At 44.9% G+C, this 24,038-nt stretch overlaps 1 protein-coding gene and 1 long non-coding RNA gene across 3 annotated transcripts in view; both read left to right on the forward strand.

Annotated features, from left to right (window-relative positions):
- Positions 1-17,745, forward strand: part of SLX4 (SLX4 structure-specific endonuclease subunit) — a 30,235-nt gene extending 12,490 nt beyond the window's left edge. The window contains exons 8-16 of one of the 2 annotated variants that reach the window (XM_085307187.1): positions 346-659; positions 2,330-2,612; positions 3,593-3,681; positions 6,857-7,003; positions 8,803-8,972; positions 10,855-13,334; positions 14,741-14,843; positions 15,081-15,560; positions 16,215-17,745. In XM_085307187.1, coding sequence (XP_085163313.1) covers positions 346-659; positions 2,330-2,612; positions 3,593-3,681; positions 6,857-7,003; positions 8,803-8,972; positions 10,855-13,334; positions 14,741-14,843; positions 15,081-15,560; positions 16,215-16,551 — 4,403 coding nt within the window. In that variant the 3' untranslated portion in view covers positions 16,552-17,745. The remainder of the gene's footprint in view (positions 1-345; positions 660-2,329; positions 2,613-3,592; positions 3,682-6,856; positions 7,004-8,802; positions 8,973-10,854; positions 13,335-14,740; positions 14,844-15,080; positions 15,561-16,214) is intronic. The other variant, XM_085307188.1, reaches the window with a different exon arrangement.
- Positions 17,746-20,940: 3,195 nt separating this feature from the next.
- Positions 20,941-23,599, forward strand: LOC146594587 (uncharacterized). The gene is made up of 3 exons (XR_014896137.1): positions 20,941-21,230; positions 22,658-22,773; positions 23,481-23,599. It is a non-coding gene; the product is annotated as an uncharacterized LOC146594587 (long non-coding RNA).
- Positions 23,600-24,038: the final 439 nt, after the last annotated feature.

Raw genomic sequence — 24,038 nt, forward strand, 5'->3', positions numbered from 1 at the left:
CTGGGATCTAGCCAAAAGATTGTATGATCACCATTCCTTGGGTCTGGGAGGTAGACTGCGTGGTAGACTACATGGGTATCAGTTGCTTTCATAATGATCTGATTACGACAGCTCCCAGCAGGAGARTGCATGCAGGAATGAGTCTTCTCCGGAGGATTGTTCCTCCAGCAGAAGTAATGTGAGGCTTGGGACTCCTTGCAGAAAACTGAAAGAGCTGTGTTCTGCTTGTAGTTACAAGTATTGTAGTTGGCAATGACTAAAATGCAAAAGCTGGCATGTTGAGCTCCTCCGCTTATGTGTTCAACTGTTCATTTATTTGGGTTCCTTTTGCTTCTCTTTTTAAAGAGAAGAAAAGGCGTAAAAGAGGCCCAGCTGCACCTCCACCATTGCTGCTTCAGGATCCAGAGACAGCTCGCAAAAGGATCGAAGAGCGAGTAGCCATGCTGCTTGCAGAAGAGGTGGAATTCCCTCCCACACCTCGGCTCCCCACCAGTAGGATTTTGGAGAATGAATCTGGGAAAACTGCTTGGCTCATGCAATTGCCCAAAAACAAGGACTGCTTTTTATGGAATTGTAGTGCGCTAACAGGACCCTGTGACCCTGAATTGTTCTATASTGCTGGATTAACCCCTCCAATTGTGCCTTGGAAGCCTGTGCAGGTGGGATGGTCTTTTCTCCTTCCTCTGGTATCTGTGTGCCTCAGTTCACTTGMCCTGTAAGCCTTCTGTTTTCCTCACCTGGTATTTAAATGAGACACCCCATGGCTCTGCATACTCACTGCTCCTGCACAATTGTCCCCTGGTCTCACACAGGCAGGTTTTGTAATCTTGTACTTTAATTTCTCCCATTTGGATAGAAGGCTGAGGCTCATGTTTCCATGCTGTTCTTTGAGCTTTCAGAAAACAAAACAGGTGGGAACAGAGAGAGAGAACTGAGTGAGAGGATCTCAGCCTCTTCATTTTGCCCCTAGCTTAGCTCTATTTACAGTAGGCTGGCTCTTGTGTTCCTTCTTGGTACTTTTCTGTGASTGATTATAGTATGAGCCTTTCTTTCTTACCCATGTATTGTACTGAGGCAGCAAGGAATTGGGTGAAAATTTTATACTGAAGACTGATAYTTGTCCCCTACACAGAGGAGAGGGTGGGAACACCCAAAGTTGTAAAGTGAAACATCTGTACTTCAGGCTTTCCCCATGCATCCCACTGCTTTGTAGTGCTTATAGGTGATCCAATTTTAAATTCTGCAGTTTCTTTCTGTTTTCGTTCAGATCTCTTGCCTCTTTCGTTGTTCTGCAGTTTTATAAAAACTACCTACAGAAGCAGACAGAACTCTTCTAGTCTGTTACCTTATGTACTTGTTCTCCAAGAAGAAAGATTTCACTTCACTTCCTTCTATCATTACTTCGTGGAAGAATTGGTGCTTCTGTTCAAAAAATGTGTGTGTGTATAGTGCGTATATATAAGTGCTCTGTTTAATACTTTTTTCCTGCTCAAATCACAGACTTATCCCAGGCTASGGTTATAATGGACAGGCTTCATTCTATGATAATTTTTGACCTTTTATTCAACCCCAAAACTGTCAGAGAAGTCTAAATATAAAACTGGCAGGGCTTTTTAAGTCGGTAAGACATGGTAAGAGTGCGTTTTCCCCACTAATTCTTTCCATTCCCAGGAATAGCTGAACCGTTTTTATTTAGAAATAAACAAACAAAACTATTTTTATTGGGAAACAGAGACCAAACGTGGAAAAATTCAGTCCAGAGGTGAAAATTTGGATTAAGTTATATGTGACTGCAAAAACGTTTCAGGCCTCAGAACAGAAGCACCTGGGCAGTTTCAGCTATGGCTGTTKCCAGAAGCTCCAGCTATAATGAAATATTTAGATGTCAGAGTGGGAGCATTTCCACCATCCTTTCTCCCTGCTTGGTAATTGCCTGCACAGACGTGCTCCCAGGGATGCATTTTTCTGTTGTAGCTTCATTTTTCTTTTTTTTTTTTTTACATCTAAGTCATACTACGTATCTTACCTCAGCGAATAGGCATGAGTTGGGCACAATTGTTCATAAAATGGTACTTCATAATACAAAAAAATACTTTGTTTGTTTGTTTGTTTGTTTGTTTAAAGTTGTCTTATCTCTGGAGAGTCCTTCATAGAACTACAAAGAGTTTTTGCCTCAGAAGGCCTTGTATCTGAGGATTGCTCTATAATCCTTTATTAAGATACTTTGAAAGTATGAACTAGAGACCAATTCAGAGACTGGACTCTGAGCTCTGCAAACACTTAAAACAAGATCTAATTTATTGGTATCTTTTTTTTCCCTTTTGATCAGAATTTTAAATCAGAGATTGTTCTGCCATCGGTGGGATCTAATCAGCCAGAAGTGTGCCCGCAACTTCAGCCTGACCTTAGTTCTCATGATCCGACTTCTGTAGAGGCTGGAGGGAAAACTTCTGATGAATCCAAGTCAGGACCTGAAGGGGATGGACAGTTTTCATCTCAGAGCCAGAAGGATGTTCAGACCTTGCAGGACCTGGTTGAGTTGGCCAAGGAGGGACTTACTCTTACTCAGTGGAACCTTGATGTTAACCACGGTCAGGAAACAGAACAGTCAGGTAAGTTCTGGCAGCCTTGTGAGCCCCTTCTCTAGTGCCATCAGCTATGCAGAACCACACTTAAGCCACACTGAATTTGGAGAGCAGTGACAGCAGCCACAAGGTGGTGATGTTGATCTAGGAGGTTGATTTTGGCCCGGAGTGGGGATTGTACTGCTGTATGTTTTAGATGCAGTCAAGTTGACCTTTCTGAAATGATTAATAAATTCCAACGTGAAAATAACTCCTTTTAGACAGCCAAGTCCTAAATTTTATTTTAAAATTCCCTTAAAGTATCAAATTAATTTCTGCCAGGAGAGAACCCAGACATGGCCAATGGCGAGGCCAGAGTTCATCTCAACTATTTGGACTTTCCTTTCTGTTGTGCACACAGCACTGCATGCTACTGTTTACTGCATATTGGCTGTTGCTAATAGCACTGTCTCGTGAGGTCTTGAGAAGACCAGGTGAAAGAAGAGTGCGAGAGAGATGATGTTATGTTGGTGTATGGATACACAAACTCTGAAGTTTGTCTGTACCTGTACAGGCTGAAAAAATACATCACCGAGAATTCCTCCAAGAGCATCTCTGTAACTTCCCCAGTCTTAGTTGCATGCAGTACACAACTGCACATTCCAAAGTCAATGATAACCTTAAAATGGTGYAGCCGTTTGGCATAACATATGTATTGTGCATCTCATGTGTTCACCTGTTCACGAAGAACATGGTTGTTAAGTTCTCTTGTCTGTCTGCATTTTCATTCGGGTGTAATATTCCTCACTTCCCCTACTAAACTGCAGCAAATGGTCCTAGGCCAAGGGGCTGAACCCCTCTGATAAATGCGGGAGGGAGAGGCTGAGCCTGTCAGCTCAGAAATGTCTGCCTGGTACAGCAGTTGTCTTGAGGAGCAGTCATGGCAAGGATCCTATTAGGAGTTCCTGCTTCGCTCTGTCTTACAAGGACATCGTATGTGATTTGTGATGTGCCTTTTCTTCTTTGAGGAAAAGAACCGACTTCCAGTGATATTCCACTTAGTGGCTTCGTCTCTCCATCCAAAGAGAAGAGATTTCTGAGAAGCAGCTGCAAGAGTGTAAGAACAAACAAACAGTTTTTTCCACTTTTTTATTTGTTTGTGTTTGGACTGTAAAAAGAGGCTCGCCCATTTGAGCAATTCATAGTAGTATGGAATATTTCCCATTCCTTTCCACTGAAACAAAGAGCTGTTTAAGGTTCACGGTCACTCGTAGGAGTCATCCCAGGCACAGCTGAGGTCAAAATGCTTGATGCGTCATTGATGCCTACAGGCAGGCCTGTGGTTGTTTCAGAGTGTTTGTCCTACTTGATTTAAAATAATAGGTAACATAAAGCCAACCTGTGCATAATTTACACAAAGAGAACTGGGTTAAATAGTGAGACTGTAGTATGTAGAGTATTTGAGGTAGTTACTAGGGATGTATCCACGCAGCATTTAGGCTGTACTCTTGTTTTCACGCCCAGACTAGATCAGAGCGAACTGCCAGGAGCCCAGGAGAGTCAGAACTGTCTGGTGTTTCATCCAGGYTCATGTGCTCACCTCGCTTGGGTGGGTCTGAATGGAACATTGTAAATGCCTCTCTTGTCATCTTTCTTCCCATGCTGTGCCTAGTAATGGAAGAGCAAATTCCTGCAAGGTCTGGCTGAATCACTTGAAATTCTCTAATCTAGTGAAGAGCCTGACGGATGAGGTAGAATGCTGTGGGGTCCATGGCAGATGAGCACTTTCTAAAAGCTCACTTTATCACCAGAAGGTTTAGTATACCATATTCTAAATTGTGACAACGTGTATCAGAGGAGCTGGCTTGACATTTGGTGTGCTCTCTGAGGTGACTAGGTGAAGATCACAGGCTAGGAAGTCATAGATCATTTTTTATCAAGCCAGTAGTACTCTGAGATCACATCTTAYGCCAGACCCATCAGTCCTTCCCTCTGCAGAAATATAATCTTTTTTACATATTTAAAAAACTAAATTAAAAAAGAAAGAATTCATCTTCTTACCAGGATCATCCACTTTATCTCATAGAACTTACTGTCTTTGGATAGATAATAAATAATCATGCTGTGTAAGCTAGTAGATTTTAGTACCAGCCAAGTTTGGATGTCTTGAAGACACTTTTAGATTTTGCTTATAGAATCAAGAAGCATCTGAAAATAGACAATTCTTTGAGGTAGGAATCGGTAAGGGCAAGTAATCTGTCACAGATAAAGGATCCCAGCTACTTGTTACATAAACACTAGATACTCTTTGGCAGTATTAAAAAAAATTCTTAGTGGGAAAAACATCATGTTTTATAAGCTCCTGAGTACATTAAAACAAAGGCCTTTCGCAGTACAGAGACTGTATGGATGCTGTTGGTGAAGCTCAGTTGCTGCTAGCAGCAACAGTATGGTCATTTGTTTCAGGTTTAGTTTGATTCCTTGATAGTTTTCCTGAACAAATGAAGTGTTGAAGAGCCAAATTGGCAGTGGGAGAGATGTGTGTTTCAGACAGAGTGTAGCTACTTAGAGCAAATACACCCACTGTGCTGGCAACGCATCTCCCCCAACCATGCTTAAGAGCCTTGTCACATTTGGGGAGTCCAGTTTCCCTGGCCTCCCCAGTAGGAGAGAGTGTTCTGGCATGTTCTGCAACAGCAGCATATACCTACTTAGAGCTGTCTTCAGACCAGTCTCTTTCCTTTGCAAAGAGCATAGTGCAGCCAGAAGTTTTCTATTCTTACTTAAATTCCCCATTCCTGAGTCATAATTTTAGCATCAGCAGGAAAGCTGTTCTGGGCTTGCTGCCTGGAACGTAGCACCAGGAGTCTGTTTGCTGGCTTCCTGAGGTACTGTCTTGCAGGTGTCCTACCTGCCAAGAATAAGAGMGCAAGAAACACCTGATTGATTTCCAGACTGAACTTCCTGTCTTCCCCTTGGAGAGCAGTCCACACTGCTGTCATGACATGCAGACTCTTCTCTAGCCCACCTATGAAGGCCTGGAAGCARTGGTCCAGTGTGTGCTACTGTTTCAGTGCTAATTGGTATTGGCTGCCTGAAAACACATAACTGGAGCGAGTAGAGAGATTCAGTTTCCACAGTCCACTGAACTAATATAGAAACCTGCTAATAAAATAGAGCTGTGTTGTTCCAGGTGGAACTGCATGTCATGCAGATGTTCACTGGAATGAAACTTGCAGTTCCTCCACTCTGTGGGGAGTTCAGGAAGTACGARGCCAATGAATAGTGTGTCAAGGATAAGATGCTTTCCACTTCCAGTCAGGCAGCCTCTCTCAACCATGGGCTAAGGGTATTTCACACTTCTCTGAAGCTCTGACCACCTGCAGAGACTCCACACCTACCTAGAGGAATCTGAGTCTTTAGAAGATTGCCTTGGGAGGAATGGTAGTAGAGGTAGCTCCAGAGCAGAAACTGAGCAATGTTGCCGCTGTCTTTGACAGCGTACCCCAGGYCTAACCTTACCAGTGACATTAACCAGTCACAAGTATCTCAGTCAACCAGCCTTCCCCATGCTTTCAGTAAGGGATTCTAAAACTATAAGAGATTTTTTTTTTTTTAATAATTGAGTGGAATTTTCAAAAGAGATTTCAGTAACAAGTGCACAAGTCCCTTTGGACTAGAACTGCTAGAAAAGCATTGTTTTTATTCCATGTGGGCCCCTTGTTGCAGAGGGRCTCTTCTCAGTTGTCATTGCCAGACCAAAACAGTGAACAAGAGAGAAAAGGTTCATTACTTCCCTGAGTCATCCTCTTTCCTCTCTCTCTATCCAATTATTGTGAACTGAGTTCAGTTCGATTAAGGTAGAAATTACAGCTTTCAAAAATGTGGTGGAAGGCAGCAGAGCAAGAAGCCAGCTGCAGGCAGTGGCTATACCACATCAGGAAACGGTGCGGTAAAGATCAGAGGTTGATGGTGTGCTGTAATGCAAAGCTRTTCCACAAGCGAAGTGGAAGACTGCCCCTCTTTCACAGCTGCTAGCCTTTGAGAAGAGGGAAGGAGGAGGAGGGAAACAAAACCGGAGATGTGTGTTGGACTAGCCTGCTTACTTCTGTTATGGAAGACCTTACATTAATAAGGGTTCTGATTGCCTTGAGAAGGCAAATGCAGTGTGTCCACACTGGGACCCAGACTACAGCAGTGCTGACAAACTGAGTTATTGCCTCCTTATTTGTCAGGAAAATGCCTTACAGCTGTRACGTAACTTCTGTCTTGGTGTCCCTTCTGTGTTTTAGTCCTCCCTCAGGTTGCTGGCTGCAGATTTCAGTACAATGGTCAACAACCCCCACTTAAGTGACGTCCAGTTTCAGGTGGACTCTGGGGAAGTCTTTTACGCCCACATGTTTGTGCTGTACGCACGGTGTCCTCAGGCCGTTCAAATCGTAAGTACTGCCGATAGACTTCTCTCTTCCGCTTCAGTAAAGCCTTGTTTGCAATATGGGTGTTTGACCAGCTGTTCCTGACTGACCACATCTAAATCAGTTAGTGCTGCTGCAGAATCAGCACATGGTATTTTGGGGCCTRTTGACAAGTGACTCTGGACCTGCAGTGATTTTTCAGCTTTTCACTTTGCCAGAATCCTGACAAATTAGTGGAGAATGTGGTAATTTGTCCTGGGAGCCAAGGGGGAAGTGAGGATCCTTCCTTGCATTCTGCCCGTGAACAGTGGAGGAGGTTTTCTAAGTGCTTCTTGCCCTTGAATTTTTGTACCTGTGCAAGTGCAGRCTACCTGTCCCTCCTGGTATGTCCTGTCTTTCTTCCAGGCTGAAAAGTTTGACTGTGGAGTAGAGAGTTTCTGGACAGTGCTTGTAAATGACCCACACAGAGGTTTGTTGCTCCCACAGTTGCTATGGAGTTAGCTGCACTGAACTCTGCTTTTGGCAAGGCCAATTTTTATGCTCCCAGAAGCATTTTGGGTCAAACAGTTCCCAGCCTGCTCCTATGCGGTCTCCTGGGAAGGCAATGAAAGGCAGCGAGCCAAAAACAGGAACTCTGCTCTCTGACATAGTTGCCACCAGCTTGTACAACCAGCTTCTTGACAAAGTTTTKTCTTTCTTAAAAACTGCTTTTTTTGTAACCAGTGGAATTAGTTTTGTCCTTGTGCATGATTGCAGTAATTTCTACTGACGGTACCTCAGGCCATTTCTAAGGGGCCCATAAAAGCTGACAAAAAAAGCCAGTTTATGTACATCGTACTGCAGTCTTGATGTGAAACTTCTTAAGAGATCTTCACAGCAGTAGAAAACATGTCCACACATCAAAGGAGTTTAGAAAACATRGGGTTATCCAGGTTTTCTTATTATTTCCCTGGAACTTTATCTGTTTTCAACATTCCCATCAACTGCTCTTCATGTGCAGGGATCATTTGCATGCATAGGGTTGTGGGACTGATCCTGTTCTGTATTTCTGCTTCCTACAGAGGGCTGTTTTCCTCCTGCAGTACCCTCCTGCAGAGCAGTGTTCCACATTTATTTTCTGTGTAAGTGAGGGATGCTCTATTTGTCAAAGCTTTTGGGTAACAAGGGGACAGATATTAGTTAGCAACAGCTTTGGAGCTCGTGTTTTCTGTTTGCATGACATGCCCTAACTTTGGAGAGAGATTTTCAGATAGTGCATTACATGAGCTAGGTACAAAGGGARTGACAGCTCACTATAATGGAGAAGCATTTTCAGCAAAACCTAAGATCAGTGGTGGACCAACACAGATAATGGTCCAGATCAGTGGAGGATTATTTGGTATGGTATCTCCTTTCCTGTGACACCAGAGAACTAGATTTTCAGCAGTACCTCAAGGGTAGGTAAATTCAAAGCAGATCAAAAGAAGTTATCCTGTAAATGAGGTGTAGATATCTGTGGAATTTGTGCTCTAGGAAGTAACTGGATTCCAAAGCTGACTGGAGAACTCTAAGACCATCTTTTGTGTGTGTGACTAACAGAGATGACTACTCCAGCTTTTCTGCTTCAGGGTCCAAGCTATCAGCTGTAGGGTCAGGAAGGGAATGGCCTRTTCCATTAGGAAGCTCTGCATATCTGGTCATTTTAGCTTGCCTCTGAGGCATCAGATCCTGGCCTTAGGGTAAAACTTTGGCAAATGAAAGGAGTAAGCTGATACAAAGAAGATACTGGTGTTGCTGTTTCTTTACCAGCAAGTGGACCTTGTTTGCTTTCCTCTTACCCCCAGGTTCACAGTGAAGGATTCTTAGTGGAGGAGGATGGGAATGCRCAGACACGCCGTGTGCTGCTGAGTGACGTGACAGGAGAGGCAGCCTGCGCGTTCCTGCGATACCTTTATGCTGCTGAAGCTGACATCCCTGCTGGGATGCTGCCCCAGCTTGGGGCTCTGGCTGCCAGGTTTGTATCATATGAGTGTGTTTTGGATTGYCTCCTGCTTTCAGCCACACAGACTCTAATCTGGTATCTTCTGTTGTGGTTTGAGTGGCTTCAACAAAATTCATAGTCCTCTGCTTGCATCTTAAGTGAAATTTGAGCACAAGAGCATCCTACCCTCATTTTTTCATGAATCTGTTTTCAAGTTACATCTGCTTGAGATTTTCTGGTTTTGGTTTATGGCTAGTACACTTTTGCCAAGAGTTTTGTCTCAGGATCTTTAATGACAGCTGATGGTGGCAATGATGATGAGTGTGTCTTCCATACGCAATTTTCAAAGCATTGCACGAGTGACACACTTAATGTAAACAAGACTTGCAGAATGTAGTGAATGCATGGAATGCTAATTTGTTATGTCAGTCACAATCTTAGACACTTGTCAATCATGATCCTAGACTATGTGCTAGGTAAAGAGCTTGAAACAGGATCAGGTGAAAGACATTCTATCAAATTAAAATCACTCTTAGTTCTGGGAAATGTAGGTGTCCTCCTTTTAAAGTAACTCTCGAAAAGACCAGAGCATTTTTTTTCTGTGCATTTATTTTGATAGTCGGTTGATCAGTTCTYCTTGATTAGATATGAGTTTATCCTCTGTAGTGGTAGGAATACATTGTTTGGAAGGGAAAAAATAAGTATGAAACTCAAAGATTATGGTGGCACAGAGGGAAAACCTGAAACTGTTACTGACTTGTTTATGTTAATAAGGAAATTGTTTGTCTAATTTGGCACAATACATTCACAAATTAAGTTTAACTTTTTATTCCTAGTGAGAAGTGGGGAAACTATAGGGAAACAGAACAGACTGTGGGTGGGAGATAGCATCTAACTAAACAGATTTGCATGAGTGTATTCTGTACATACAGTGTGTAAACATACTGGGTGGACTGGATTAAGTATCTGTCCTTAATACATGATCTTAGCCCTAAATTCAGGCTCTTGGTAGCARTGACATTAAAGGGTTTTTGCTGGTGGAGTGTCTGCAGAGAGCCTGCTGGCTTCTGTTTTGCTGAGAAACTGCTCAAACACGAGRCTTGAGAATTAAAGGACCTATGAAAGAGGAAGAAACAAACAAATATTGTAAATCAGATCTTGTTTCTCGAGTGGGCTGTGATTTACCTCCTAGTTTTATGGCAGTTTGGGAGTTTTAACTGCAGTCATGTGGGCTGCATCTGTGCTGTTACTGAGCTGATGTCCCCTCTGCTTTAAACCAAGATCTCCGAGCCCTAGCCCTCTTCACAGAGGTGAAGCACATCTAGTAGTTTTCTTGGAAAGAATTTCAGGTACAAGTTAGAGGATAGTCTGCACAGAGATCCACACATTGCACAGAGCACAGACAYGAGCTGTGCCAAGTTTGGTTCCTCAGCTTGTTTTGTTCTTCTGAGACTGAGTGGTAGATCTTGTGACCTCCCAGATAAGCTGGAAGTGGGGAATGTGCTGTAGGAGCCCATGTTGAGACATGAAAGGTAATGATTGGGGCTTGCCAGCATGTGTGTACATAGGTAGCCCTGTCACCCTGAAGGGCCTTGAAGCTTGAACAYTACAGGCATTATTCAGCCCCTGCCGTGCTGTGTAGCACTCACCAGTGCAACTACCAAAAGAGTATTAGTGTCATCATATAGTTGCTTAGTTTCAAACATAAAAAATGAAGAGTGAATCTCATGCTTTCATGCGAGTGACATGTGGAAAAAGAAATTCTGAATGTTAGGGGTACACTAGAGTTTGTACATCTCAGAAAAACCAGCATCCTCATGCAAATTCTTCACAAGACTCACTAGAGTGATCAGGCAGCTAAAACATGGAGGAATTTTGAAGGAGAAAAACATTAATGTTTCTATTATCCTTGCAGGTTTGGTGTAAAGGAACTCATGGCCAAGTTTGAAAACAGCACTGGAGAGAGCCAGGTGTCTTCTGAAGTGGATTCAGAAGATGATCTCATCTCTGTGAGAGATGACAAAGATTGTGAGAACAGAGCTGAGAACTTCCAAGAGCTCTTGAAGTCAGTGTGGGTGGGTGAAGATGAGGAAGAAGAGGCTGTGCTGAACCCTGAATGCCAGAAGGAAGATGACAATGGGGTGGGTGAACAGGAGCTGGAGGAAATCTATGAGTTTGCTGCAACTCAGAGAAAGATGGCTCAAGGTGAAACAGGGGTGAGTGAAGGCACAGATTACAGCATCTACAGTGATACTGAGGCAGCCCAAGGTGTGAACCAGCAGACTGAGAAAGAAGAAGCAGAGAGATCTGAATCTGCTTCGATGAGCCATGACTTGAAAGATCTGAAGGAAGACAATGATGTGGAAGGATCCAAATGTGACTTGTCTGAACAAGAGGAGACAATGCAGAATATAAGTAGCTGCACGAATGTGAATGCCACAAACATCACTTTTATACCTTGCCAGGATGAACGTCAAAAGTTGGGTGTAGCATCCCGTGCTACCACCACTAATGAAGGAGAGACGCTTAGGAGACATAAAGTTGGGAAAGATTCCAAGTTATCTCAGGTCTCAAATAATGTGGGAGGGGAAGACCACTTGGAAAATCAGTTTACTAATACCCACAGTGATAYTGGTATGAATGAAAATTATAAACACTTATTTCCTGCAAACCAGAGAGAATACTGTGAGCCTTCCCCAGTGAAAGAAGCTATCAGAAAGTCAGGAGAGGCTTTTAGTGAAAAACATGTTGATGTTAATGATTTGCTTATGTACAGCAAGTCACAAAAAGACACCTCTCCCTGTAAGAATGGGTTTTGTGCCAGTCCTCCTCCCAAACCTTTTATTCCGCTTTTTCCTGCTGTTGGCTCTTCACCTGCGTCTCCAAAATCAAATAGGAAATTTCCCAGAGAAGCAAAAACRCCAAAGAAAAACAGAATTAAAAAATCATTCTCATCTCACAAAATATCCTTCCAGAAAGCCAGTGAGTTGGACATTGCATCAGGAAATGAGAACACAGAGAACACAATTTCTCCAGAAGAGTTTTGCACTGATTTAAGCAAGCATAAATATGTTTCAGTTTTGTCATCACCAGTCATCAGAACTCAAGATGTTGCAGTTCAGGGGAAAAAAGAAGCTGATATTATTGTTTTGTCTTCTGGTGATGAAATGGAATTAGAACAAGAAAAGTCACCAGAGTCAGGCTCTCCTCTGAAGAAAGTGGAAATTCCTGGGCAAGTGAAATGTGCTAGCATTGAACAAGGTCCTGAGATACCAAAACCTGAACATAACTCATCATCAGTCACTAAAACAGAGCAGAGATCATCCCAGGTCTCATGTGGCATTACAGATGCAGTATATACAAATAATGATGTAAAGATGTCCACAGAGCTGTCTGTCAGCAGCCAAGTAGGTGCTTGTACAGACAACAAACAGAGTCTGAACCTGAGCCATGAAGAAGGAATTGGTCACGAGGAGTCTTCGGGTATGGACAGCTCTTGGCTAGTGCCAGATACACCATTTCTGAGCAAAAGCAGAAATTTATCAACACAGATGCAAGTCAAAAGTATTACCTGTATAAAGAATTCCAGGTCTAAACTCAGGACAGAGAGCTTTGCGGTAGGTAACAATGACCGTGAAATGGCTGTTAGCTTTACAAAAGTTCCTGGAACAACACTGTCAGACAAACAGTTGCCTGTGGAGAACTCCGACAGTGAAAGGAACCCTTCCAGCAGCCCAGCGACAGTACCATTTTCCATGGACACTGCAACAGTTTCTACAGTGGATCCAGTTCTCTCCCCTGGCTACAACAGCATGAAAAGCAAATGTGCCAAGAGCTCATCTGTGTCCAAACCTGTGCCTCCATGCCATGAGCAGTCACTGGAAGATGAAGCAGATACCAGTGTGATTGAGATAAAGGACAGTGAGGGGGAAAAGGAAGCAAGTCTACTTTCTTTGAGTAGTAGTGTCTTGCTTGGCGATGAGCCCCCAATCCCTGTTGATGACTGCTGGCATGCTGAATATCTGTCGCCAGTCAGAGGTAACAGCCAGAACTCCAGTCGGGTTGACTGTGCAAGTGCCAGCACTGCCAGTAGCCCCAAACCTGACTCTTGGCCTGACCAATGGGAGAGCCCAGTCCAAGCACAGGGAATTAAGGGCAGTACCCCTCTTCGAGGAAGTCCTGGTGACAGAAGAAGAACTTTGCTTCACCTTGGAAAGAGTCCTGTTGAGGCATGTTCATCAGTGAGCAGTAGACTAAGTTATCTAAACTCCAAACTCTGGGATGATTGGGATGGAGAAGAAGAAGAGGGAGATGAACTCCCAGAGATGCTTCCYCTGTCTCAGAGGGTGTCAGCTGCAGCAGCTGCCTGTCAGACAGAGCCTGTAAAGACYCCTGGTGAGAGCTTGTATTAGTATTAGATTCATTGAACTAAGTTAAAACATTGTCATTTAGGTGATGATCCTGCTTGTTGTTCACCTGGTATATTGAGAAGGTATTTTGGCCTTCTGATACAGAATAGTCATGGCCAGGCACAAAGAAGGTACAGTCAGCTTCTGATRTGGGAAAGAGTGCTTCTAAATAAGTGGGATTGTTGGAGCATAGCCATCTGTGTTTCATTCATGCTGGTTCTTTGACAGTGATAGTATTCATTGTGGAAATTGAGGGAGGGAAAAAAAAAACAAAAAACAAAACAAAGCCAGCCTTCAACTTGCATGCAAGGGGATGTTTATTCCTTGCAATAATGAGTCTTTTGTTTTTCATGCATTCTTAAATTGATGTATGTGTTAATATTTACATGAAGGCATCAGGTAGGCTTTGCATTCAGTGGCAGAGGTGCAGAGGCTGGCTGGGGGTAGGTGCCTACCCCTGCCCACGGGTAGGCTCCATGCATATTTTCCTCCAAAGCTCTCCTGATGCGCCTTTGCCTTCACTTGCRCTGCCTTCTGTTTGCTGGTTCTGGGTTCTTGTAATAGATTTTTGTGCCCCCATCACATGTCCTGAATGGGGGACCCAGTGAGTGGTTCCAGAGTGCATGCAAGACTGAAAGCTAAGCTGCTCTTCATCTTTGCCACCAGATTTCACTTAGTGGTGAGCAGGAGTTGAGCCCCCTCTGCTTGAATGTCTGACAATGCACAAAATACTAGCATACTTCTCCAGGGTCAACTGCCTGCTAGAATTAATATTTTAACTGTGTTGCACTTGCATCGTTCCTTGCCTCTTAAGATCTAAGAATAGTAATTGATCTCTTAGTATCTATTGTTTCACTGTATCTATCTACATATTACTAATTATAGTATACTACGTGATTAGTTTAACAGCAGGGGTTTAGAACATGACCGATGACACTGACTGCTTCACAAAATGAGTAAATCAGTATCTAATTCAGGTCCCCAGAATCTTGACTTGTTCAGTTTCTTCTGCATCTAGTGTCTACTATGAAATTTCCTTCCTGGGGGAAGAACCACTTCACAGAATTCAGTAAACATCTTTTTAACTACCTTGCAACTATTCTAACAAAACCTTGAATGGGCTTTATATGCAGACCTGACGTGTGTCTTAATTTAAGCCGATTAAAGTCCAAAAAAAAAAGGCATCTCAGACCAGAAGGCAACAAAAGAAGTGTTGATTGTTCTGTCCAAAATAAAAGTAATTAGTAGAAGACTTTGCAGACAAGCAGTACYTCTTAAACAGTTACTAAGTTACTAATAACATTAAAATGTCTGCCACCAGGAGGGGAAGATATCAGCCCTCTTATGTCCTTCTGTACTAATTTTAATGACAGTAATTCCATTCTGTTGCAGAACCTGCCTGTCAGGAGAGGGATGAGTCTCCTGAGACTCCCATGACACCAATGCCAGCTTACTCCATGATGGAAACCCCAGAGCTGAAGAAGGAGTTGAGAAGGTTAGCATTATGTCCACAAGTACATCTCTTTATGAGCAGAAGCCTGCTGGTAGGTAGTTTGAAAGAAAGCTCCTGCACTGAAAGGGAAAAATTGATAATGTTCCAGTCAGTGTTGTTTGAGATCATGTCSTGCTCTTCCAGCTGGCCGCTGGGCTTCTCGGCCTGGTCACATTCCTGAGCTGTGACAGTGGAAGGTGCAGCATAATCTTAGCCTGACCTCCCACCTTTCTCTTTTAGATTTGGAGTTCGTCCTTTCCCAAAACGCCAGATGGTGTTAAAGCTGAAGGAGATATTCCAATATACTCACCAGGACGTGGATGCTGACTTGGAGGATGAAATCCCRTCTTCCCAGCCTCCTTTGCAGAAGTCCCCAGCCAAACACTCTAGGCAGTTGAAGGCAAACCGGACTGCAGGTGGAAAGCGTGCCAAAGCCTCAAATGCTGTGAGGAAAAAGAAGCAGGCTGTTACAGCTTATTCAGTGCTCACTGCGGGGAGTGCTGGCGATGACTTGGTTGGACCCCTTGAAACAGGCTATTCGGGAGCTAAGGAGGGAGCTGAAATGACAGATCAGTACAAAGGAGCCAGAGAGCAGAAGGTATCTGTATCTCCAGAGAGGAACTTTCTGGCAGCTGATGATGAGGAGCTGATGCTCTCAGCATCTCAGGAATCTGCAAGTTCTTCACTGGATGGAAGTGACATCTCTGCTGGGTTACAGAGGTAGGAGAACAAATATACAAAAGAGTCTCTCTGCTGCACAGGACAGAGATGACCTAGGAAAATGAGAAACAAAGAAATGAGTGTCAGTGCAGAATACAGAGGTCTGTGCTACAGCCTGCCTTCCCTGGGCTTTTGTCACTTGAAGGTCAACACAGTAGTACAAAAGAAATGTTTTTTTGTTTGTTTTAGCCTAATTCCTAGCAAGCTATTCTGAGAGCACAGAAATGCTCACGGCTGAAACTGCGTGTGGGCAGAGCCCAAACCTGGCATGTCCTGGCAGCTGTGCAAGCCAAAGTGTCAAGGATCCTCACAGATTTGCGTGAGAGCCTGCAACTAGAGTAGTGAGAAGACAGCCCTGCTCGGCAGAGGCTGCGTGTGGTGCTGCGTACGTTGAGTCTGCAAGTACACCAGCAGTAGGTGCTGAGGCAGGAGCAAGGAATGCCAGACAGCGCAGTTATGGCTGGGATGTGTAACTTTGCAGAGCACATACCACATTCTGCCTCACTCCTTATTTTGTGAGTGTTGGTACCGGAAGGTCTGTGATCCTACAGAGGGCAGCTACAAGGTTGGCAGACAGGGACTTGGGGCACTCTGGGTGTTCCCTGGATGACCCTTTCTTTACTTGATCACTTGTCTGCTTTTTCTTACTTCTAGTTCTTTTGCCAATGAACTTGAGGCCTGTGCTCTTGTGTCTGAAGAGGAGGAAGATGACCTTACAGCTTCTCAGGCAGCAGCCCAGGAGGCAGATAAACTGGAGGCAGTGAGGAACTACATCCGTTCAAATCCAGCCCTGTACCACAAGATCCTCTTTTATGAGCCACTTGAGCTGGCTGTACTGCACTCGGAGCTGAAACAGAATGGCATTAAGATTGCCAAGGCAAAGCTGCTGGACTTCTTAGATGCTCACTGTATCACCTTTACCACGGCCGCAGCCCGGAAAGAGAAGGAACAGAAAGGAAAGGGGAACAAAAAACGGAGGAGACGATACTGAATGGAGCCCTGTCCTCTGTTTCAAGAGTTTTGAACATCAAGGCCTTCCTGATAAGCTRGAAACCCTGTTCTAGGCTGGTGCCTGATTTGCTGGTGTGATTGGTGAGTGAGCTGCTCCTCCTTGTGGCCTGTTGTCCAGATGACACACTGGAGAATGAATCTGAACTTAGCTGCTGCTCCCATGCCATCTGCTCCAAGTTGCACAGACTCCTGCTGCTGCACTGCCTCCAGCACAGACTTTCACTGGAGCCTCTGTTTGTTTTCCCTGGTTTTTCTCCTCCTCACCTTGTCTTTTCTTTCCTAGGTTTTAGGTCTCTTGTCTTTTCTTCTTTTCGGTGCTTCCAGAGGCAGGTGCTTCTTCCAGTGACACTTGCCAAAGCCCTTGCCCTGGGCTTGGGCAGAGAGGTGCTTCACACTTCAAGTTCCAGTATTCAGTAGAATAACCTGCCAGCAAGAAACCAATCTCTTCGCCCCTGTATGAAGTATTCAGTGTTTGGACCCAAGTGACTTAGTCTTCCCTTATTCAGTGTGCAAGTGGCCCTGCTGATTGTTAAGGCAGGGAGCATTTTGGAAATAAGAGGCCTCTCTCCTGTCCTTGATTCAATTTGTGGTCTCTGGTAAAACTTCTAAATCTGCATTTCCTAAACGGCTGCTGAACAACACAGCTGTTTTTCCAGTCTATTTCTGATGGCTCCCCAAAGTGCCTTCCGATTCCAGGTATTATGTGAGAGCCKTCTGGATTCCAGCATTCAGCTGTGTGCGTTCACTTGCATGCTGGGATCTGTGTTAAAGATATCATCTGCTCCATTTTCTGAGGGCTGTGTTAMCTTGTCACTGTAGGCTGACCAGAGCACATCCTTGACACAGAATTTTCTTTTTAAGAAGGCAGTATTATAGTGACCACTGGATCTTTTCAGCACTTAAACCCTCTTCCTTGACCAGTCTCTTTTCCAACCTGGACTGATCTTAAGTTGTAAACAACATCTGGAACTCTTGGGGATGTCTTAGACCCTAAAGTGTCATCTTTTATGTATTTAATTTCATAAACTCTTCTGACTTTCCTGTGTTTTGAGAGTTTTGAATCTGAAAAGGGTCTCACTCAGCAAAATGGACACAATGCTTTTAAAAAAGAAAACAGATTTCTAAACATATTTATGTATTTTGGAACATATAAATATTTTCTATTTTTGATACAGTATAGCCTCAGTTTGATTTTTATATTATATACAATAAACCATTTATAAGGTACTAATGATAAACTATAACAAGTAATGTCTTATGAGAGACTGGGGGGAGTCTAAGTAGTAGTACTGGGTCTAGCTGGAGCAGTAGCAGCTTCACAGTGTGCGCACTGGCTAAAACCCTCGGCAGAGAACTGGAAGAAGGGGAGAGTTGTGTCATGGAGGCCCAGCAGCAAGAAGAGCCAAAACGAGAGAGATCACCTGGCAGCGTCTGGCAAATGGTGGATCCAATACCTGGAGAGAGGCAGACTGCCAGGTTTGTCTGAGACGTGGAGCCCAAAGGTAGGGGAGACCCCAGGTAGGGCTGGGGGAGGTGTTTTGGTTTGCCAGGAGGACAGATTGGGGAAGGGTCTGGTCTGGCCTTGGAAGGGTGGACGATGGCTAAGGGGAAATGGATAGCCAGCTCTACAGCTGTTGAGGTCTTACGAACTTCCTCTTCTCTGTCAGGTGTCCCTGTGGTGTGTATAATAATGTGGGGCRCTCCGAGCAGCCGCTTCTGCCAGGTCTGGTGAATTTTCAGGAGCTTTTTAATTAGGTTCCTTTGCTTCCCTGTCAAGCATGTCATCTATCCTGTCTCATTCTCCAGTGCGAGAGCTGCCATTAAGTGACATTCTTGCATGAAAAGGCTGAGGTTTGCCCTGAAGTGGCGTTCTGGGAAGTATTGTTTCCCGCAGCGTGTCATGCATTTCTCTCTCAAGTACACATTTCATACCCATTGAAACTTTCAGTCATACTTACCTGTGCTAATATGTGAAAATAAGTAAAATCCCATTCCAGCTTCTCTGCTGTATTTCTAAGCAAGACTTATATTTATGATCAAAGATACTGCAGTCAAAATATTCTTGGTTATATTTTAACCTTCAACAAACAGTGCCACACTTCAGTGCATATAAATTACAATTGTTCAACTAATAGCGCTGCAGCATAAGAAACTTCCTAGTCTGTTAAATCACTGAAGGTGTCTCCATCCTCCTATCTCTGTCATCCTTAAGCCATGCAACTGGACAACCTTTGCCTAATGCAGAAAAATAATTTTAAACACTTGTGCTATCGGGGTTTGGAGATAACATTTTGCAGAGGCTTGTCTTGGTGTCTTTGTGGCTGAAGTTGATGAAATGTCTTTGGTAATTCTAATGCTTCTCCCAGAAGAGGAAAAAAGATTTAAAATGTTTACAGCCCTCAAGATCACAGTGACGTATCTGACATACCCTGCAAATTATCAGAAAGAAGTTATTTGTTAACTGGCTCCATTAATCTGTAAGCAAAGGGTGTCTCTTCCAGCTAACATTGATGTTACCATCTGCCAGTGATGATTTGTTATCAGTCAGCTTGTTCTGTATATATTGCTCTGTTTTCGTAGGTTCTTAACGCAGACTCATTTCTGTTTTGGAAAATCAATTGTCTCTGTAATTATTCCTGTAATTATTTCCAACTCTGTAGTAACAGCTATGAAAAATATTTTGATATGTTTGCTTTAATGCTTCCATGGCTGTAAGAAAAGGACTTTTCAACGAAGATTTTAATTGTTTTCTAAGTTAAAAAGTAGCAAATATGTTATTGGCAATCCATAATGCTTTTGTTCTGCCAGGACACACTAGATGAGCTCTGAATGAGCCTTGGAAAACACTGCTTCTAAATGTGCTGTGGCAACCACATGATCTGTGTGGTTGACTACAGATAACATTAGGGCATGCTTTTGCAGCTACCGGCCTGTTGTTTTGTGCACTATCACATTACTTACAAAAATAGTCTCGAAAGGTTTATTCTGAAAAGCTGTGCTACCTATGTTTATATAATAATCTTGCATCTGGCAAGAGAGTTATTTTTCTTGTACAAGTGCAGTTCTATGTCCACTCACTCCAGAAGTCACCCTATGTCTCTTGGCATTTCTTAACTGGATGTAATCGATCCTCCTGGTGTCCAAGACCCATGTAGGGACCAACTTAATGAAAAACATTTGAATAGTGTTAAATATAGACTGATTCACTGTTGTGCCTTCCCTTTTTACTGGGCCAACAAACCCCAAATATTAGGCTTACAGTGCCTAAAGTTTAGGTACCAAAGGATTAAATACAAGAGCAGTCCTTCTTGCAGTTCTTTAAGGAGACAAAAGGTGTTCTGGAAATACATTTCAAAGGCACTTATTTGCTTTTTAGTGACAGTTTAAAACATTCCTGTATAAATTTTCTTTTAAAGACATTGCATAAAAGCTGTTTGGRTTTTTAGTGAAACAACAAAGTGACTGGGAGGGATGAAACAGTCTTCAACAAAGATGTCTCTGTGATTCAGTCACTGTCTCCCAGAGCAGGATTTCAGAGGTACCTTCAGTATTCCTCTGCCCAGGTTCCTTGTCTCTCACTATCTGGCTGCTATAGTGCCCAGGTTTTTTCTTGACCAAAATCGAGGTTCTGTCAATGGTTAAGATTCTCTGTGGTCTGCAAAGGTTTGACTTACTGACCCAGCCATCCTTTCCTCCACAGCACAGGAAAGAAATACATGTTCCCTCTGTCCAAAAAAAAAAAAAAAAAAAAAAAATCAAAGCTGCTTTGATTTTTTTTCTCTCGTAAGGTTGACCATGCTTGCTGTGATGGGCCAGACCAAAGGGCCATCTAGCCCTCATCATGGTGCCAACAGGCAGGCACTGGCTACTGGAGAGTTACAATGTCAGGCCATGGAAATCAGGGTAATAAAGTAAGAGATAAGGTCTTAATTCTCTGCAGATTGGGCTGCAGTTCTCCTGGGCGATGTTCACTGGGTACCCTGCAGAGTCAACTGCACAGAGCAGTGGATGTCAGCACCCTGATCCACGCAACTGTTTCCCTCACTAGGCTGCTCTAAGAAGCTGACCTGCCTTTTATTTCAGGAGAAAACAGCCCTAAGCATTAAATGCCACGATGAAGCTCAGCAGGCAGCAGGGTTGATTGAAGCCTCCACTCCTGCTGCACAAATGCTGGGGATCGTGTCCGTATTTCTGACCTGACAGTTGACAGACAGCAAGGCGTCCCTGTTTCTCAGGAGGGGTCTCTGGGGTTGCCTGCCAGCACAGAGTCTGGGAAGGCTGAGGCAAGCACTGGGTTGTGGGCACCCAGCAGCGCCCACGTGGCCGCAGGGCTGGTGTCCTGCCTCRTGCCGGGGCACTCTGGCAGCAGCATGTCGTGTCATAACCCTGTGCCTGATGCACGATACGTTCTTTCTCCCAGCAGAGACCATCTTCCCAGGGAAGCTCTGCACATGCAAACTCCTGAGATGGAGAGTTCAGGTAACTGAGGACAGGCAAGAGTGACCGCACCAATGCCCTCGCCTCCCTGACCCCGCATGTCTGCGAGCCCCYGCTCTGCCAACTGACGTTGTGAGCTCTTGCTCCTGCCACCCATCCAGCTAAGAGCGAGCAAACCTGCTGGGAACAGAGCCTGGTCCCTAGCTAGAGGTGCAGGCAGAGGTATGATGGAAAGGGAAGCAGCGTCTGGAAGAGGTGATGAGTGCACAGATACATGCAAATGCTTGAGTGGGGGTGGGGGAGTGGACTAGATRATCTCCAGAGGTTCCTTCCACCCTCAGCCATCGCGTGATATTCAGTCCACAGTTTGTGCTGTTTCCTGCATGGGCAGCCTCAGGCTGAGACCAGAGTTGCTCCCGCAGTGTCTGATGTCTGTCTCCTGGCAGGAACAACCCACCCCAGCAGCAGCTGCGAGGGAGCGTCATGCAGACTTCATGCTGGTTTTTTGACTCTGTTCATGGGAGCTGGAGTGAGGAGTCACCCATATGTTGCTTTGGCAAGGGGGGCTGGAGTGAGGAGTCATCCTGGCATCATAGCATGAGCTCAGACAGAGGAAGGATTTCCTCTGCTGCCCCACTCTGTGTTCCTATTATTTATTCAAGTTTGTTGCATCCCTTCTGTGCTCTCTGGGCAATGTCGGTCTGTCTTGTTCCCTGCTGAGCAGGGAGCCGTGTGCAGTAGTCAGGGCTTAGATTTATTGGCCATATGTACTCTRTACTGGGGATGCATGGGGTTAGAGCGTGGACACTTTTTGTCTTCTCCAGGTCAGTGAACGGGAGCCCTGCACCTCCTTAAAATTGGTGCCTGGGATACAGAGTGCAAAAATGCTTTCCTCCTTCATTGCCCGAAATCCTCAGTATGTACAGAGTGCAGAGAAGAGGGGAAGGAGAGCAGAAGAATATGGGCAATGTACCTTTAACTGCTTCTGCTACAGCTAATATGTCTTGCCATGAGTGATCTTTCCTTATGCATGTACCACTGTGGTGATGCCAGAGCCAGGCCTAGTCTATGAGGAGGTGAGATTTTAGAGTCCAAGGGAGAAGACAGCTGCTGGGCAGCTTTTCTTACTGTAACTTGCTAGATCTTGAAGCTTGGTGATAGATAGCTTGGGCTTGGGGGGAGCCTTAGAAACAGAGGCTGTCTGTGGGACTTGTGCTGCATTTTGCTGAAAGTTTGACTTCTGAACCTTTTTCTTTTGTTGAAGGAGGTTGTCCTTGGCTGGAAAAAAACCATCCTGCTTTGTTCAGCATTTGCACTATGAGGTGCAAGATGTTTGGGCTAGGTTTCCTGGGRGAGTCTTGCTGGGCTCTGCCATGGTCCATTCTCATGTCTCTGCCAGTTTAGAGATCACTAAGACTGAAACCAAGCCTTGCATATGTCTCTTCCCTTCCCCCTCCCCATCACGTGTGATTTATCTCAATTTCCTAGTGTGGTCAAAGCACAGTTCACAATGGAAGTGGGTCTTTCCAACAAAGGACTTCCTTTCTGTCTGTCTGTCTAATGCATCTCCTAGCAAATGTATGGCTGGGCTTAACATCAAGGAGGTATCTTTGGAGCAAATAGTAGTAACCCAGTTCTCTTCTCCTGAGGAGGATTCTCAGTCTTAAACTGGATGTCATCTCCTGCATAGAACAAGAGGAAGAGCTGCTGGTTGCCTGTTTCAAGGGCTCTGAGGAAGAGGAGTTGCTGAATGGTCCCTGCACAGGTAAGGAGTGCGTTAGGCCATCTGGGAAAATGCGGGTCAGAGAAGTAAATACAAGACTTGCCAAAATCATATTCCCATTTGAAGAGGATATAGGAGAAGATGGCGTTTGCCTGTACGTCCGTGGCCAGTCAGAGTCTCTGAGACGAGGCAGGACAGACCTGGAGTGCGTGCTCCCCTGCAGGACATACGCAGGAATGCAGACTTGCTCACTGACAGCCAGAGGCCTACTAGCAGCTTCCAGTCATTCATTTAGTTTCTTTCTGTTGTCATTTTTGTGACTAGTTGGCATCTTCCAAGCAAAGCTTGAGCCAGACTGTGAATGTTTCCCTGACTTTTCTTAGTGCTAAAGCCAGTTCAGGCTTTGCGGTAGAGAGGAGGCTCTTGTGCTTGTCCAGGGGCTTTCTCCCTTGTGGAGCCTTTGGTAGCTCCAGGCCAGTTAGACTTCTGTGGGCTTTGGTCAGTCCTCTGTGCGATTCAGCTCCACCYTCACCCGAGGAGAGGGCTGGGGAGCGAGGCCTGGCCACGCAGCATCTGGGCATGCAGGCGAGCAAGGCCAGGCCAGGCAACACAGAGGTCCCCAGGGGCTCGGAAGAAGTACATTCGTGGTGTCTTCGGGCCTTAAACTGCACGAACGTGTTAACTCTTCTCTTTCATCTTGCTCCAGCCATTGTTGTGCCTGATGTGGTTTTGTGACGCCTGTTTTCCAGGGCACCTGAGCCGTCCTGGCTGACTCCCAGGAGAGGTCTCTGCTGTCTTGAATTGTTCGCTGAGGTTTCAGATGGGACCTGGAGTATGAAGAACCTTTTCCCTTCTTCTGCAGGGCCAGAACTAGCTCCTCAGAAGGTGCGTGTGATCCGACACGTCGCTTCTCTCTCGCTGGGGCTTTCTGGGCAATCGTGCGGCAGCAGCGTTTCCGACCAGGTTGGGCAGTCACGTTACTTAAGTGATGAACTTACCAGAGCTGCTTATATGGCAGTAACATGCCCTGAATTTAAAAAAAAAACACCTCATAAAATGCCTCGTTAATGTTAAAAGGGGAGAATTGCTGCTACTAGTGTGTGAGAGGCGCCTCGTAACGGGCGCGGGCCCCGCGGAGGGCCTGCTGCTCGGGCGCTCCTCACCCGCCGGCTCATTACAGGGCGGCAACAGGAGCGAGAGGAAACCCCCAGCAGGGCGCCTCGGAGCCCGGGCCGCGGGGGAGCCGGAGGAGCCCTCGCGGCGAGCGCCGCGCAGCCGGACGCGCCGCCGCCGCCGCCGCCATTTTC

Source organism: Rhea americana, unplaced genomic scaffold (assembly GCF_003343005.1).
Source record: "Rhea americana isolate MKP2758 unplaced genomic scaffold, rheAme1 scaffold_255, whole genome shotgun sequence".
NCBI lineage: Eukaryota > Metazoa > Chordata > Aves > Rheiformes > Rheidae > Rhea > Rhea americana.